General features: G+C 38.9%; 1 protein-coding gene across 2 annotated transcripts in view; it reads right to left on the bottom strand.

Moving 5' to 3' along the window:
* STK3 (serine/threonine kinase 3) overlaps window positions 1–16,106 on the bottom strand; it is a 128,532-nt gene that overhangs the window by 98,819 nt on the left and 13,607 nt on the right. For both annotated transcript variants that reach the window (XM_065751688.1, XM_065751689.1), the window contains exons 5-6: window positions 5,640–5,804; window positions 5,052–5,219 (exon numbers count right to left, since the gene is read on the bottom strand). In XM_065751688.1, coding sequence (XP_065607760.1) covers window positions 5,052–5,219; window positions 5,640–5,804 — 333 coding nt within the window. The remainder of the gene's footprint in view (window positions 1–5,051; window positions 5,220–5,639; window positions 5,805–16,106) is intronic.

Below are 16,106 nucleotides of genomic sequence, written 5' to 3'. Positions count from 1 at the left end.
ACACAAAGTCCAGAAACACGTGAAGGTCGCTAGCAGATTGCTGGGAAGCCTGCAGCATGATGCTCGCTTCTCAAATTTAGGTCTGTGCTTCAAACACACCACGTCACAGAGTTCGGTCACCACTGTACATGTATGCTCATACAGTGTACCACCAGATACTGTCTGAGAATTTTGAATGAACATGGCACTGCATTAGACAACACACACTAAAATCTTGTCCCCAGGAATCCAGTTTTCTTAAGACACAACAGAAGATTCAGTTAGAAAGGGGAAGTCAGCTTTTTCTGTCCCTTCATTACATGCAGTAGTACAATTCTTCCACTGACAGAACTGGATGTGTTAGGGTCTCACATGCTATTTTCAAGACTTAATATTTAGTTCTTTCAAAACAATCTTGGCACTTAAAGTTGCTTGAGAGCACATAGCATCTGTCATTGCAGGGAAACCACCACAGCACAGAAGGTACAACAGAAACAGTGAAGAATTACAGCCTCTCTCTGAGGAATCCCACTCGGTGAGTTCTACCACTGAGCTCACTGCCCTTATTCCACAAGATTCTAAAGAGGCTGTAAAGTAATAAACAGTAAGATACAATCAAAAATCCATATTTTAAATCTCTTTAAATATTAGCTTATGCTATCTAGAAACAGCAGGCAAGATCTCAAGTTACAAATTAACAAAAAGCATCTCACAGAAAAGTTTTTAAAGGGAATGACTTCTGGAAGTATTCTCTAAAATTCTCTACTAAAGATAAGCGAAAGCACTCAAACAAGAAAAGAGTATAATACACTTTTAAAAGAAGGCAGCAATTTCAATGATGACCTCTCAAATAAAACAATAGAAATCAATGAGATAATTCCATGTGTCAGAGAAAACACATAAATATAAGCATTCCTTCTGTCAGAAGTGACTACACAGAAAAACACCTGACAATGCCAACAGTGTTTTTTTCCCCAACCTCAACTTCTGGCATAGAAGATGGAAAGGAAATCATTTCCTCAATGATTAAAAAACTTGGCTAAATCAGACAGCAATACTAAACAGGACAACTTCCTTGAACAGGACAATTTCCTTGGTTCTTCAACTTTACACAGCAATAATTCTCACTTCAGTCTCCACTTTTAATGCATTCTGCTGAGAATAAAAAACTGGGAAATGGTAGATTGTTATAAGATACATCAGGCATGAAAGGTTATTACAAACAGATTAGTCCAGGATGGAAATGACACAGGCTAAGCAGGAGGCATGGATAATCTGGGTAAGTGCCATGGAAAAATAAATATCATGATTGGACTTAAAGCAAATGGAAGCAGTTCAAATTGGCTTCCTCCAATTCACTGGAGAACATGTGATGCCCACATGTCCATTTCCAACAAACCTCACCATAAAGAAACAAAGGCCAATACTGTGAAGTGTTGAAAAACACATCTACCACCAGCTTCTTTGCTTCTTCCATACCGTAGCAACATGAATTATTGCAGCTGCCTGATAAGCTTGAAAGAGAATATTACTTTTTTTAAAGTGAGCTACCAGCATTTATCTGAAATGCTCCATCCTGTCACTAAGTGTTGACCTTGCAAAGAAGAGCAAATTTTATGAAATTCAGACTGCAGTTTTACTGTTGGTCTACATGGATCAGCACGTAGCCGTGGCCAAAAGCACCAGCTCCACTCCAACCACTTCCCCTGTCCATTTGTGCAATTCTCCAGCTCCTCTTGCCCAGTTCCAACAGGTTCATATTTCAGAAGATTGTTTACTTTGTCCAACTCCTTGTGAGGACACAAAACTGCCAGTGTTTGCTTATAGAAAAAGTCGGCAGTAGATACAGTAAAAAAAATCTCAGCTTAGATGATCTTCCACCAAAAGCATCTCTCTTATATGACAGATTTGAGACTATAGGCAAACACAAGATGCTTCAAAAGTCCTTTACCAAACTCCATCAAAAAGCATAATAACTCCTTCAGAAAAACTGCCAATCCTTGTGTTTCCCCTATATAAAATAAATACATAAAAATTTTAAAAGGCCTTTAGAAACAAACAGGTAATAGGGTCAGATACCATGAAATCATTGGAAGGGATCTTTAAAGGTCATCTAGTCCAACTCCCCTGCAACAAGCAGGGACACCTATGCTACATCAGGTTTCTACATCCAGCCTGACCTTGAATGTCTGCAAGAACGGGGCTTCCACCACCTCTATGGGCAGCCTCTTCCAGTGTCTCACCACCATTACCATAAAAAACTTTGTATTGCATGAAAAGGAGACACTGAACAATGCAATTAATGGTCTGAATTAAATTCAGATATAAATACACAGTAGAACAGACCAGCATACATGCTGCAGTTATTCTGTGACATGAGAGCAGCTGTTGAACCCCAGCAGTGCAGGTCCAGAGCAAGAGCTCCAGTCACCCCAGCTCATTGTGCTGACTGTTGTTATCAGTCTTCGAGCTTTCAGACTCACCAAACAGGTTAAATTATCTGCTTTCAAGTCATTTTTATACTTAACTGCAAATTCACTGCTATTTCTAGTGGCAGTATCACTATGTTTTAAGGCAACTTCGAGGATGTATTTTTTTCCCTTTAGAACTACTGTAAACTACTTAAAGCTACTCTCTGAGGGACATTTGTCAGAGAAAACAGAAGTTTCACTTCTCACCATTAGCAATGCACATCATTATTATAGCACAACCAAAAGCACAAAAGAATTCTGCCTTCGAACATGCAAGGCATTTTGTAATTGTTATGTGAGTGAAGTATTGGAGTGCTGGGCTAGCCAACGGTCTTGACCTTTGAGCCTCAAACCAAGTATGACAACTGCGGGTTATACTGAAATCACATGAGCCACAGAAACAAGTGAAATAACATTGATGATACGTATGCAGACAATTAAGCTTTACCCAAAATACTTGAACAGAAAGAAAGTGATTTTTTTTCCCACATCAAATTCCATTTTGCAACCCCCGCTTCTCATTCTTTCCCAGCTGAAACCAGCACAATTCTTCAGAGTAGCCAGAGTGTGGTTAAGCAGAGGAAGCTATGCTTGTTTGCATGGAATCTGCTATTTCCTCTCTGCCAAAACACTTGTTTAAAGAAGTCATGTAATATTTCTATTAAGCTGTAAATGCAGTTGACAAGGAAATGGCCTACTGGCAGCGTGCTACCTTTGTGGCAGTGCCAACCAGCCTACAGCAAAATAGCGCACATGATAATTTCAACATGCATTCCCAAGCAACAAAACTGTGCCTTACATAAATACCACAGAACTCCAGCAACATCTAGAATAAGCAATGAAAATTTGCCCAAGCTTTCATGCTTGCCTATATCAATTCTGTGTCATAACTAAAACAAAGTAGGAAAGCATCTACATATGTCCAAACGTCCTGTGAAGTTGTATCATATGACACTGGGAAAACTACTGCAACTTAAATCCGTGTATTTCTTGTTAACCACTGTAACAACTCACTAATAAAAATTAAGAAAAAACCTAAGTATCAAATACACAAAAGAGTACTAACAGCATATAAAGCCCTTAAAACTGTAACGTAATTTATTAACAAGAACACATGTTCTATGTAATCCAGAATTGTTGTGTTAAATTACTTTGGCCTTTGATAGCACTCATTTGATTACAAGAATTAAACGGATTCACAAGCTTTCAAACTCAAACAGTGACCTTTGATTTATAAGCAGCTATTGTCATGTTTATAAAATACCCTCTGATAACGCAGTCCTCACCTTTCAACAGCCAGTGCAACCGCATGCTGCTTTGTTAAAATAAACTCAGACATAACGAAGACTATTTCAATCAAAGTACAACCAAAACATCAGCACGATCAAATACAATTCATTTCTCATCAGTAGTTCTTCAAAACATTTTTTTCACATGTCAATCCATACTGAATTAAATTACCCCTTTTAAAAAAGCAGTAGAGATATTTATCTTGTTCCTCTCAGCTTTCTTCTGAGCATTTGCAGTTTCCACACTAATTGTAAAATAGCTGGTTACCCAGAAAAAAAAAATCGAGTAAGAAAAACACAGAGTTTCATTTTCAAAATGATGTAACGTTTCCAAACTGCAGAACACTCACTAGCTTTAATTGAGCTGCACACTGAAAATGCTTCAGGAAACATCTTGGCACCAAAAAGCACAAATGAAAACCAAGAATCCGACAGAATTAAATACCCTTGAACTTGCATATGTGCTACCTTTCAGTAATCACATATGAACGGCACCTTCTCTCTGAGGAGTACTGGCTTACTTAGATTGAGACCCTGATATGAAACAGAAGCAAAATAAAACTGCGTGCAATGATCTGGTGTGTGTGTTGTTTTTGCAGCAAAGCACAAAGATGAAAAATCTGCTTTTAACAACACAGTGCTTTTTTAGTACCAAACAGGTTTTAGATATAAACAATCCAGGAACGGAGTATCTGTTGATGCCCAGTTGGTGTAGTTAGTGTACAGTTCATTTCAGAAAAGGAAACAGAAGTATGACTAACACTGGCAGCAGTCATCCATAGACAGTTTTCACCATGAACTTCACAAAGCAATTCCTTTTAAGTGCTACTTCTCATACAGTGACTAATTATATTTACATTTTATTTTGCAAGAAGTGTATTAATGCAATAACAGACTGCAAGAGCCAGTAAAAAAATATAAACTGCCAAGGGTTACTAACATTAGCAGTGCTCACATAGGGCAATCCTAAATTCTTTCCCAGACAACTTTCAAGCCAAAATTCCCTTAGCAAAGGTGAACAGCCCCTCGGTTGTGGAACTCTGCAAGTACAGTTACAGTCTGAAACAGGCTCTGTACATTGCCTTAAGTCAGTTAAGCAATTACCAATTTCGATCTCTCTCACTCTGAAAGCCTACAAATACACATCGAAATACAAACTGCAGCAAGCAGGAAGTGAGACAGAAAATGAAAACCTTCAGTTCTAAACTTTGTCCATGAACGCACAGTTTCACGATTCCTGTATCACCATTTTTTTCTTTTTTCTTTTTTTTCCCTGATATAACAACAGTAAACTGCCCACACACACACTTACCCTCATTGGATGAATATCAGCATAGGGAGGCTTTCCTTCAGCCATTTCTATTGAAGTGATACCAAGGGACCAGATGTCTGCCACACAGTTATAGCCAATCTCCTGTATTACTTCTGGAGCCATCCAAAATGGAGTTCCTATAACAGTATTACGTTTTGCCATTGTATCCTGTAATTATATTATTTATACAATTAAAACAGTGATGTTTATTTTCACAGATTCCTTTGATATCTATTCTATATTTAGAAATTAAATTAGCCACCCAAAGGTCGATGTAATGACTTCCAGTTAAGACCAATCAGATTCAGGCCACCAGGCTTTAGAAGCCAGAGCTGTCACCTCAACCTTAATCATAAACCTTGAACAAAAGTTTAAAAAGTGAGATCAGCAAGCACTTGAAGTGCAGGGGGTTATAATAATAAACCACCAGAAACTAAATAAACTTGCAGTACATTAAATATTCATCATGATAAAGACTGTTAGCACCACTAGTTCCTCCTCAGACTCAAAATTCAAGGCAGAAGAGAAAGTGTAAAACATGGTTAGGAGTAGCAAGCATTTTTAAATCATCTTTCCACAAGTACTTACTGTTAACTGGCCAGCCACACCAAAATCAGCTAATTTTGCATGTCCTTCAGTGTTAAGAAGAATGTTTCCAGCCTTTATATCTCTATGTATTTTTCTCATAAAGTGCAAATATTCAAGTCCTTTAAGAGTAGATTTCAGAATAGTTGCTATTTCATCTTCTGTTAGCTGCAAGAAAACATAAAACCATTAATGCTTTCAGGTATACACAGGTTAAATGTATAAAAATAGTCTATTTAAAATATGATCATTTCAGGTTTATTATATACAGTACTGACAATGTACATTAGGTATTTTATAGACAGGAATATGCTAATAGTATTTACAGTACAAAACTCTTACCTAGTGACTTGATTGATATAGCTAGACTCTTACACCTCTCAAACCTGACTCAAGCAAGCAAGCTGCAAAATTAGTGAAGAGGCTGACTGATGTAGTTCAGATAATGCATTATTCTCTTGCCTGTTAAAAATTATTACTCTAGATGTTGCCATCCTTCATAGAAACAGTCACAAAGTTTAGATAATACATAACAAAATATTTATTACTAAGGTCATAAATATTCCTTGCCAAGTTATGTATTACCTTACTCCAAACAGATGCTCACCACTGCACTGGATGGCACATAGCAGGATACTTCCCTGGGAGTGAGAAAGTCAGACCTGCTAAGGGCATTCATGCCCTAAATTTCTTTATACAGTTTGCACAACAAATTACCACAGTGCTACGTTTGGAAAGAGAGAAAAGGAATGTCACACATTCTTAGTTTCTCAATGACTGCTAAATCTGTTAGCAGTAACAAGAATCTGCTTTTGTCCACCAACAATTCCTAATTGTGCCACTGTTAGCTGCTCATGGCTGACAATGTACAAATCAGAGAGGATGAACTGAAACAAGAAGAAAGAAGCACACAACAAAAAGCAAGGAATAAAGGTGTAAGTCTGTCTTTTAAAAAGAGGTTATTTTTTTAAGACTAGTCCCTTCATATTAGATGGGATTTAAATAACACTGATTTTTGAAAATAATTTTGGCTCACTCTGCCTTTGCTTCATACTGACACAAAGTTATAGAGTTACAACCATACAGGTGTGCCCTTTTAAACTTCCCAAGTCCTACTCAGCCTTGAAAAAGGACAACTGAGATGTCAGGGCACTCTGATGCTAGAAGGTGCTGGTAACTGTTATCACCTGTTCTTTTGATCCACAGACAATTATGGAAATGCCAGCCAGGTGCTTTAGGTTTTCTCTTCCACCACATATATTGTTCATATTCTTCTTTCTTGTTGCCAATTGATGCAGAGATGGAATGTTCCCTGAACTTCTGGGTTCTTTTTAAATTATTTGTAATATTCAACGATTGCAAAATCATATTCTCACAGAAAAATATAATGAGAATGAATATATGGGTCTCCAATTTCAGCCACAGGTACAGAATCTTTAAAATGTCTAAGACTGTTAATTTTTTTGCTGTCTATGCAAAAGTTTCCTTCACACAGATAATCCACAAAAGCTATACTGTAATATAGGATATTTATTATTGCACTATAAAATTGTATACCTGAACTAACAGGAATCTACATAGCCATAGCTGGTCCTGGATATATTTTATTAAATGATCCACATTTTAGTGAGCACAAGCACCATTACATGACAATCATATAACATGTCAGCCATAACTTTCAAAGTACTCACACAACTTTATTCTCCAAAAGAGTTTATTCCCTTACATAACATCTACCAGCTCAGAACACTACTGTCTATAGCTGTACTGAATATTTTCAGCTTTCTCTGAAGAACTCTGTTGCTTGACTTCATTTATTTTAAGGGAAAAAAACAAACAAACCTCAGTTTTAAAGCTAAAAATAATAATAAAAAGAATATAATAAACAATGATTAAACATCTAATATCAATAGAGGTGGTATAGACTAGACAATCCAAAATACTTTTCTTATTTACATGGTTATTTATGACAAAGGATATGAAAAGTATCAACCAGAAAACAAAGTGGCACTTCATTACCAAAGGAAAGACAACACAGTACAAAAAAAAAAAAGATTTTCATTTTCATTTATCTGCTTCATAAACAACAAAGACCATTAAATAAGCCATCGGCTGCATGACTGTTCATCTTCATAGCTTTAGATGTACAACTGGACCACACAAGCTGCTGAACAAATGCTACCAGAGGACCTATCAGGACAAACCTTTTGCGGGTACCAGATCCCCTAAGAACACTTCTCGGACTGTGATCAACATTTTAGATTAAAAGAAAAAAAAAACACAAACACAATTCACCCCCCACAACACAACTTCTGGGAAATAAAACAACAACAAGAAACAACTAATCACCTGTTCATGCAATTGAAACATTGATCATTTAAAGCATATCAATGCTTTAATACAAGAACTATGCAAAACAATTTGACACGTGCTTAGAAATACAAGAAACTACAAAACCAAAGATGAATAATACTAATTTGCTTGCAACATCAGGTTGAACTTTCCCTCCATTTTCACAATCCTATACAGAAATTAAATTAAACCATAACAATTTCTCCCAGTTTCGGTTTTGAAAGTGTCGGTGCAGATTTGAAGCTGCCTTCCAAAATCATAACAAAAACAAGAACCAGAACCACTCGCGATTACTCTGTAAACCAGCAGAATAGAAGCAATCATTAGAAAGCAAGGTTATCTGCCCCTGAGTTACTCATAAATAGTTTTAACTGATTAATAAATACAACCATTTCCCTACTCCTGCTCCAATCCAGTTCCATAAAACCTGGGTATGGAAACCAAAGGCACAATCACGCAGGCACTGACTCAAATAGCTGCACCAAGCTCCAGTCTCCCCTTTCACCAAAGCCTCAGCAGTAATTCCCACTGTCAGCCCCTCCAACAACTCAAACTGACCATAATAAATTCATCTGTCAAATTATTCTTCCAATAAGTCAGTTTCCCAGTAGAGAAAAGACAACAAATGTGTGTGGGAACTTCTTCCCAGTGCAGTGACGGAGCAGTGGCACAGCTGCACAGAGAGGTGGTGGAGTCTCCTTCTCTGGAGACGTTCCAGACCCGCCTGGACGCCTACCTGTGCAACCTGGGCTAGGGAGCTGCTTTGGCAGGGGGTTGGACTCCGTGATCTCTGGAGGTCCCTTCCAACCCCTACAGTTCTGTGATTCTGGGATTCCTGATTCAATTCATGGCAAAGTCAACAAGGACATAGCAGAGATACAAGCTGCTCAAACTGGCATAGTCTTCCGAACAAGTCCATGTGTTATTGCCCCTAAAGATTTTCAGTAACTCGTATAGGAGTTTATATTTATATAAATATATATAAAATATTTATATTTATAAAAATTGTTATTATATTTATAAAAATATATATATATAGTAAATAAATATATACATATTTATTTTATGCAAGCAGAGGATGAACGAGATAGTAGCTTTAATTTCACACTCCACAGCAATGGGTGACTGCCTTCACAGCACATTATGCATCCCTGCCCGCCACTTCTCCTTGATATCTTTCACAGTGGTTCTATTCAGTCGCTGCTCAAAGCCTTTATTTGTGCTACTTTTTCAAACTGACCACTATGCTGCTTCAAAGGATGCATGTTGCAAGAAAAAAAAACTGTAAAACTGAAAACTGTTACACACAGCTCAAGCAAGATGGCTCTCCCAGCATTACTCTGTCCCTGAAGGAGTGAAACTGCCCACCTGATCTGCACCCAAGCAAGAAGGGACTCTAAAGACAGATGTAATACAGTGCAATAAACTGACCTATGGGCAGAAGGAGCGAAAGAGACAACCCGAAGTATGTGAACCCATCTGTTTCTGGTTAAGTACAGTAAAATGTTATCTGAAGACTCACACTACACACAGTAGCAGAGTGAGAGTGACGCTTACCAGGAACAGAAATAAGAGGGAAGCACAGAGACATAAAAGGGGAAATAGACTTATTCTTCTTAAAACGATACATGACACACATCAGTCCCAACTCCAGATGCCCTAGATGCATCCATGCTTCCTAAGACATACACAACAATCATCTATACAACGTGACGCAATTACAGGAGTCATTTCTGTCTGTATTGTGGCTAAGCATGGCCAAGTGTATGCACAACAGTACAAAGACAAAATACTTAGCTTTAATATCTTGTAACATTTAGAAGGATATAATGAATTTTCAGCCTTCCTCACCAAAATAAGAAAGCACACTGTCGGCTGTGTAGTGCCTGTGCTCCCATGAATGACTTCAAACTTGCAAAGGAAACTGCTATGTCTTGAATGATCTTACAACATGCCTTGTCACAGCACAACCTGCTATCTACTAAAACCCAGTACTCTCTGGTTCTAATAATAGTTTAAAGTTGATATATAATTGGTGCCATTGGCAAATAGTATATGATTCAATTAAAATGAAACTATTTAATACTTTAATGTTAGGAATATGTTATAGTCAATGTTGCCATCCTGGTCCAGATGTATAGTTCCTATACTGTACTGTTCCTAGACCAGTCATAGGGTATTGTTTCCTGTTAAAACAGTTGATTTACTTCAATTCTGAGCTTTTATACAGCACCTTTCTTCCTTCAGCATAACATGCTCCGTAACTTGCACCTTCATGTAATTTCATGTCATCATCCTTCTACTTCATTTTTGATGTTGAGTTGTGCCCAGATGTTCCCTCATCACCTTGGTATCTTTGGCTAGCTCCGTTTATGTAGGCCACGTTCCTTTGATGAGTTGGCACTGCCCTCTAAACATGAGTCAGCCATGAAGCAGCCCCAAATCCAAGCATAGCTGATAAGAGAATAACAGCTGATAGACAACCAGCAAGCACACAATCAAGAACACCATAACTCCTACAGAGCCATGAGACACACAGTTCAGGGGATGACCTGGAACCCTGACATGTCTGCTGGGCATTAAGGTAATGGCAAAGAGCCACCAGGTGTAAAGACCATGTGGGTTTAAGAGAACATGCCCAGATGTCATCTTAAAGTCACATGCAAGTTAAACATTAAAACAAAGGAAAAAGATAAAGGTCAACAACACTACAGCCTATGTAAAAGCCTGAAATAATGAAGCCAATCTTTAAAAACCTTAAAAAAAAAAATGGGGCAAATCAGATCACAGCTCACCCACGTATTTCTGTCTAATTGCCCATGGATGCCACACACAAGGAAGACTTAAGGGTGCATTTATATAGCCAATCACACACTACCTAATCCATGCAGCTGTTGAGACAACTCATCTAACCAGTTTCTCTGCTCGCAGTCAAATCACTCTTCTTCCTGAGGGCCCCTTAGAAATGGCTCTGGTTCAGCTCAACTGCTGTAACTGCCTACGTCCTTTCCCAGCTGCTCTTTTTACACTAAGTCATACACGCACGTGAAGCTTGATGCTTCCAGGAAGTATCAGATCACTTCATCTGAACAGACCAATTAGATCAGCACACTGTGTAGATCCACTCCCACGGCAAGTAAAGGAGGTATGGGATAACCAATTTTTCCTCCTGAAAAAGCTGGAACAAGCTCAGACACCGCCAATCTCACTTGATCACATACCTCTCCACCATTTATGTGAAGTCAAGGCTGGATGGGGGACGTGTGCAAATAAGAAGGGGAGAAAAGAGGGCAGTTACTGAGGCATCTTTCCTGCTTGTAACATAAACTATCCTTCAAATAAGGCAGAAAGTTTCAGAGAGAAAAAAGAAAAGTTGTTAAGGTTGCAGCTCTAATCTGCATCCAGCAATTGATTCTGGTTCCCACTCCAACTGCTACAAACATAAATGGGGATACTCTTTACTAGAGTAGTTCTGCACACTGTGTGAAGACAGTGTTCTTCAAAATAAACTTCCTAGCCTTTGCCTTGAGAGAGATACATCATGACATTTAAATTATGTATGCAGACAAGGTTTGCCCTAAGACTTGGAGTAACTGCTCAAACTAAGGGACATAACCCCTTCTTCATCCTATAGTATAACTAAGAGCACATCACAATATTGTGGCAATGAAAGGAATAAGCACTCACTGCTGTAGGAGAACTGTCAATTTTAAAGAAGTAGAACTCTGGGACGGGATCATACAGTGAAGGAGGGGATGCAGCAAGGACTGTTATTCCTAATGAGATTAAGCCATTCTGCACATAAAATCACATGGAAAATATGCAGTCATAGATTTAACAGTGACTATTTACAACGATCACACTGCACAAACTACAGGGTGCTTTTCAGACTTGAGCTTTTGACTATGCAATCCCAATAACAAAACCTCAGTAATGCTTCTTGAACATATCAGGCAACAGATATTGTTTTCCCAAATTAACATTTTTAGAATAGTAATTCAACACAGTGCTAGTAAAACAGCAATCTGAACTGTAGGAAATAGAACTACAGTTCTAACTACAGTTTGAATATTAATATAGCCCAGCAGCAACAGAAAATTATGAGACTAATAAGAGAAAACTATTTCAGGAAACCTCAAGCATCTCACAGTCACATGCTCAATATCAGCTGGCACTAATTAGCAGGCAAAGAGAGATCAAGAACCGATTTGAATACGAGGACTCTTAAGACCTTACTCTTCACTACCAAGTTCCAGTTTTCTGAAACACACCCACGAAATACTAAACTGGCTAACCAGATGCTGACAAGCTTGGAACTAGAGCAGAACAGCACAGAGCCTCTCCAGCAATGGAGAAATACTGAACCATCTGCACAAAGTGAACAAGAGGCAATGTGGTGATTTTCTTGATCCTGACAGAGAAGGAGGCTTCTGCTTTGAGCAACTGGAGATCGCCAACTTTCAGCATACTCAATAACACCACCAGAGCATTACCAGTTTTACGACCACTACAGGAGGCACTCCACTGGAACAGCTAATCATGAGCAAGGAAGGGAGCAGGATGTCAGCCTGCAGCAGCTTTGGTGGTGACTATTAGATGATGGAGGTTAAGGTAAAGAGGCAAGTGACAGAAGCACGTAGCAGAACCAGATTTCAGATAGAAAACCTAGGCTTATTAAAGGAACTATTAGGTGGGATCCCAGGGCTTGCTGCCCGAAAGGATAATGGAACCTTGGAGGGCTGGTTGAACACTAAGTGCAACCTCCTCTATGCAGGAAACAATCCATCCAGAGGTACAAGACATTGAGCAAGTCTAGCAGGAGGCTATCTTGAAGGAACAGTGAACTTCTGATTGAGCTGACGTATAGAAATTGAAGTACTTAAGAGGCAGAAGTAGACTGCAAAACACAAGTAAAGCACTGCCTGTGTACTAAGGAGCTGCATTAGTAAGGCCAAGCTTAGGCTGGGTTTGAAAATGTACAGAAATACACAGGATAAAAAGAAAAGCTTCTATTGGTCTATGTGCAGCAAAAAAGCTCAAAGCAGATGTTGGCCAACTTATAAATAAGGTGGTCAATCTGTTGACAAAAGGTGCAGAAAAGTTCCTAAGTATCTCTTCTGCCTCCATCTTTATTAGGGTTTCTCTGGATCTCAGTCCTCTCTGCCTAGCAGCGACTTGGAATGAGTTAAGACTAGTTATGAAGCCCTGGCAGAGGTTACCAGAGGTTGCAGAGTCCCCTCCTTGAAGATCTCTAGAAGCCACCTGGACATGGGCCTGGGCACACTGCTCCAGGTAACCCTGCTTTAGCAGGGTTGGACCTGATGGCTCCAGAGGTCCCTGCCAACCTCAGTTATTCTGTCATTCTGTAGTTACTCTAGTAAACTAGACTAGGAGGTGCTGAAGAGTTGGCTAGTACCAACACAATGGCACTTCTGACCATCTATAGGAAACTAAAGCAAGTAGAGGAGGTCCTTCATGGCACTATATTCAAACTGGGTAGAGGAGGTCCTTCATGGCACTACATTCAAACTGGGAAGGAATGAAGATTTGAGAAATGACAGGCTGACCAATTTGTCCACACTCTGTAGGATCAAATCCTCAGATAAGCTATTTTCTAGGCAGAAAAGAGGTAAGAAGGTGACCAGAGACAAACAGCACTCATTTACCAAGTAGGTGTTATACCCAAACAATATGGCCACTGTCTTAGAAAGATTAAAAGACAATTGTGGATACAATTTACCTTGACTTTAGGAAAGTTATTGACACTCCTATCTTTTTTTCAGCTAAACTGGGGACTCATAGAACAGATGAAGAGAAACAACTACAGAGCTCAGTGGTGGTTCAAAGCGTAAGAAACAGCCCACCACAGCAATATTTCTCAGGGGTTGATCGTAGGACAAACATTCTAGGATCCTATTAACACACTCTCATCAAGTCTGTGGGTGACAAGAAATAGAAGGAGAAGCTGCCACTGCACCAGAAGGCAGAGCTGCCAGTCAGCAACAGCTCAACAAACCAGAGAAGTTAAGCTGACAGCAAACTTGTGAAGTTCAAAGGCAAAGTTCTACACTTGTCATACACAAACCCTATGCTATTCACCAGTATGGGCAGATAGCATCACTGCAGGAAAGGGTCAAGGTAGGCAACAGACCTATCAGGCAAGCTGAACATGAGCCAGTGATACACCCACAGCAGCGAAGGCTTGTGGTGTGGTAGACTTCAATAGCTCAACTGCATAGTCAGCAAGTTAAGGCAAATAAATATTCCTCTTCATTCAGCACTTGTAAAGCCAAATCTGGAACAGTAAGCACAGTTGCAGGCTACTATTAAAAGAAATGCTGACAAATTGATGGAAGTCCAGCAGTGGACCATTGAGCTCTCTGGGGGCTTGAGCACAAGTCAACAGCACTAAGTTTGCCTGGCCTGAAGAAGAGGCAGACAGTTCAATCCAGTTTCCATCTACAGGAAGCGTGGTTAAAAAAAAAAAAAATGAAATAAAACCAGAACATACATACCACAGAGAAAATTGTGAGGAAACAGCAGAATAGACAGCAGTCACAAGTTGCCATAAAGAGAATTCCAGTTTATTTGAAGGAAAAAAAATGAAGAAAACAATGGCGAAAGTCAATGGAAAGGCAGCAGAGAGAAAGAGGAAGGAATGGAGGGAGATTGCTCCCCCACAGATTCTTCAAAATTCAGCTGCACAATGTCATGACCAACTTAAATGAACTTCAAAGTTCACCCTCCTTGGAGCTAGAAACCGGATTAGACCACTTCCAGAGGTCCCTTCTATGTTTCAAAACAGTGCCACACTCTTCACCTCCTTCTTCAGTATCTCTAAAATAAACATTTGTGATAAATTGGATAGCTGCCTTTCGGTATCTAAAGAGGAGCTACAGGAAAGAAGGGGACAGGCTCCTCAGCAGGTTGTGTGGTGACAGGACAAGAGCAAATGGTTTCAACCTCAAAGAGGGGAGATTTAGGTTAGATATAAGGAAAAAAATCTTTTTCAGCAAGGGTGGTGAGGCACTGGAACAGGTTGCCTAGTGATGCAGTGGATGCCCAAACCCTAGAGACTAGGAGGACAGGTCGGATCAGGCCTTGGGCAACCTGATCTAGCTGTGATGTCCCTGTTCATTGCAGGGAAATTGGACTAGATGGCCTTTAGAGGTCCCTTCCAACAATAAGGATTCTATGATTCAGTTTTAACAGAGTAACACTTCCTTTATCTACAGTTTCTCTGTATTTCCATCTATTCCTCTCAGCAAGAACACACAACAATAAATCCACCCCAACTTTGAACTCAAATTGTTCTATTTATATATACATATATATACAAAAGATTCTGGACTTAATTCATTAGATTGAGACAAATTTTATTGGCTCAATTTTTATTTTATATGGTGGTAAATTGACTCAAGTTGGGAAGACACAGGTAATTTATCATAGTTCCAGCCAAGGCAAACAACAGTGAAGCTCTGGGGATCTAAAGAGCACTGCGGAGTATGGATAACTTCCCCAATAGTACAGCAGAAATATGACTGTTCTGTGATGTCTGATGTATACATGGTACCAACTGAGAACTGTAATGGTTAAAAATTCATTTGAACAGTTACAGCTGACTGGAAAACAAATGCATAAACTTTACAGCACACTATATACACAGAACAGAATACACAGTATTGGAGCACACTACATACTGAAGTAGCATTATGCATTTTTTATTAATTTTTAAATTAAATGCATTATGCATTTAATTCATTGGCTTTCTGTTGTTTTATGTGATGCTAAGCATTTTAATATTACGTGCTTACCAATGATGTTAGGATTGCTCACAAAATGGATCTCAGAGGTCTTAGGCAGCTACCTAAAGCAATCTAGGTGGAAATGACAGAAATCATCCAGAAAGATAGTTCTCCTTAAACACTATCTGTATATGTTCATAGCAGCATCTAACTAGTTAATATTAGTATTTACTTTAATGGAAAGATGTAGGTTAAAAATTTGGAGGAAATTAACTGTCTTCAGAGCAACTTCAGTATTTTTACAAAAATACATGAGACAACCAGTTATGGAGTATTTTACTAGAATACATATGCTCACCAAGTAAGCATGATT

The sequence above is a fragment of the Cyrtonyx montezumae genome, unplaced genomic scaffold (genome assembly GCF_038088225.1).
Source record: "Cyrtonyx montezumae isolate F1298 unplaced genomic scaffold, pur_monq_1.0 scaffold_8, whole genome shotgun sequence".
NCBI lineage: Eukaryota > Metazoa > Chordata > Aves > Galliformes > Odontophoridae > Cyrtonyx > Cyrtonyx montezumae.
This window is presented reverse-complemented; position numbering and strand designations above follow the sequence as displayed.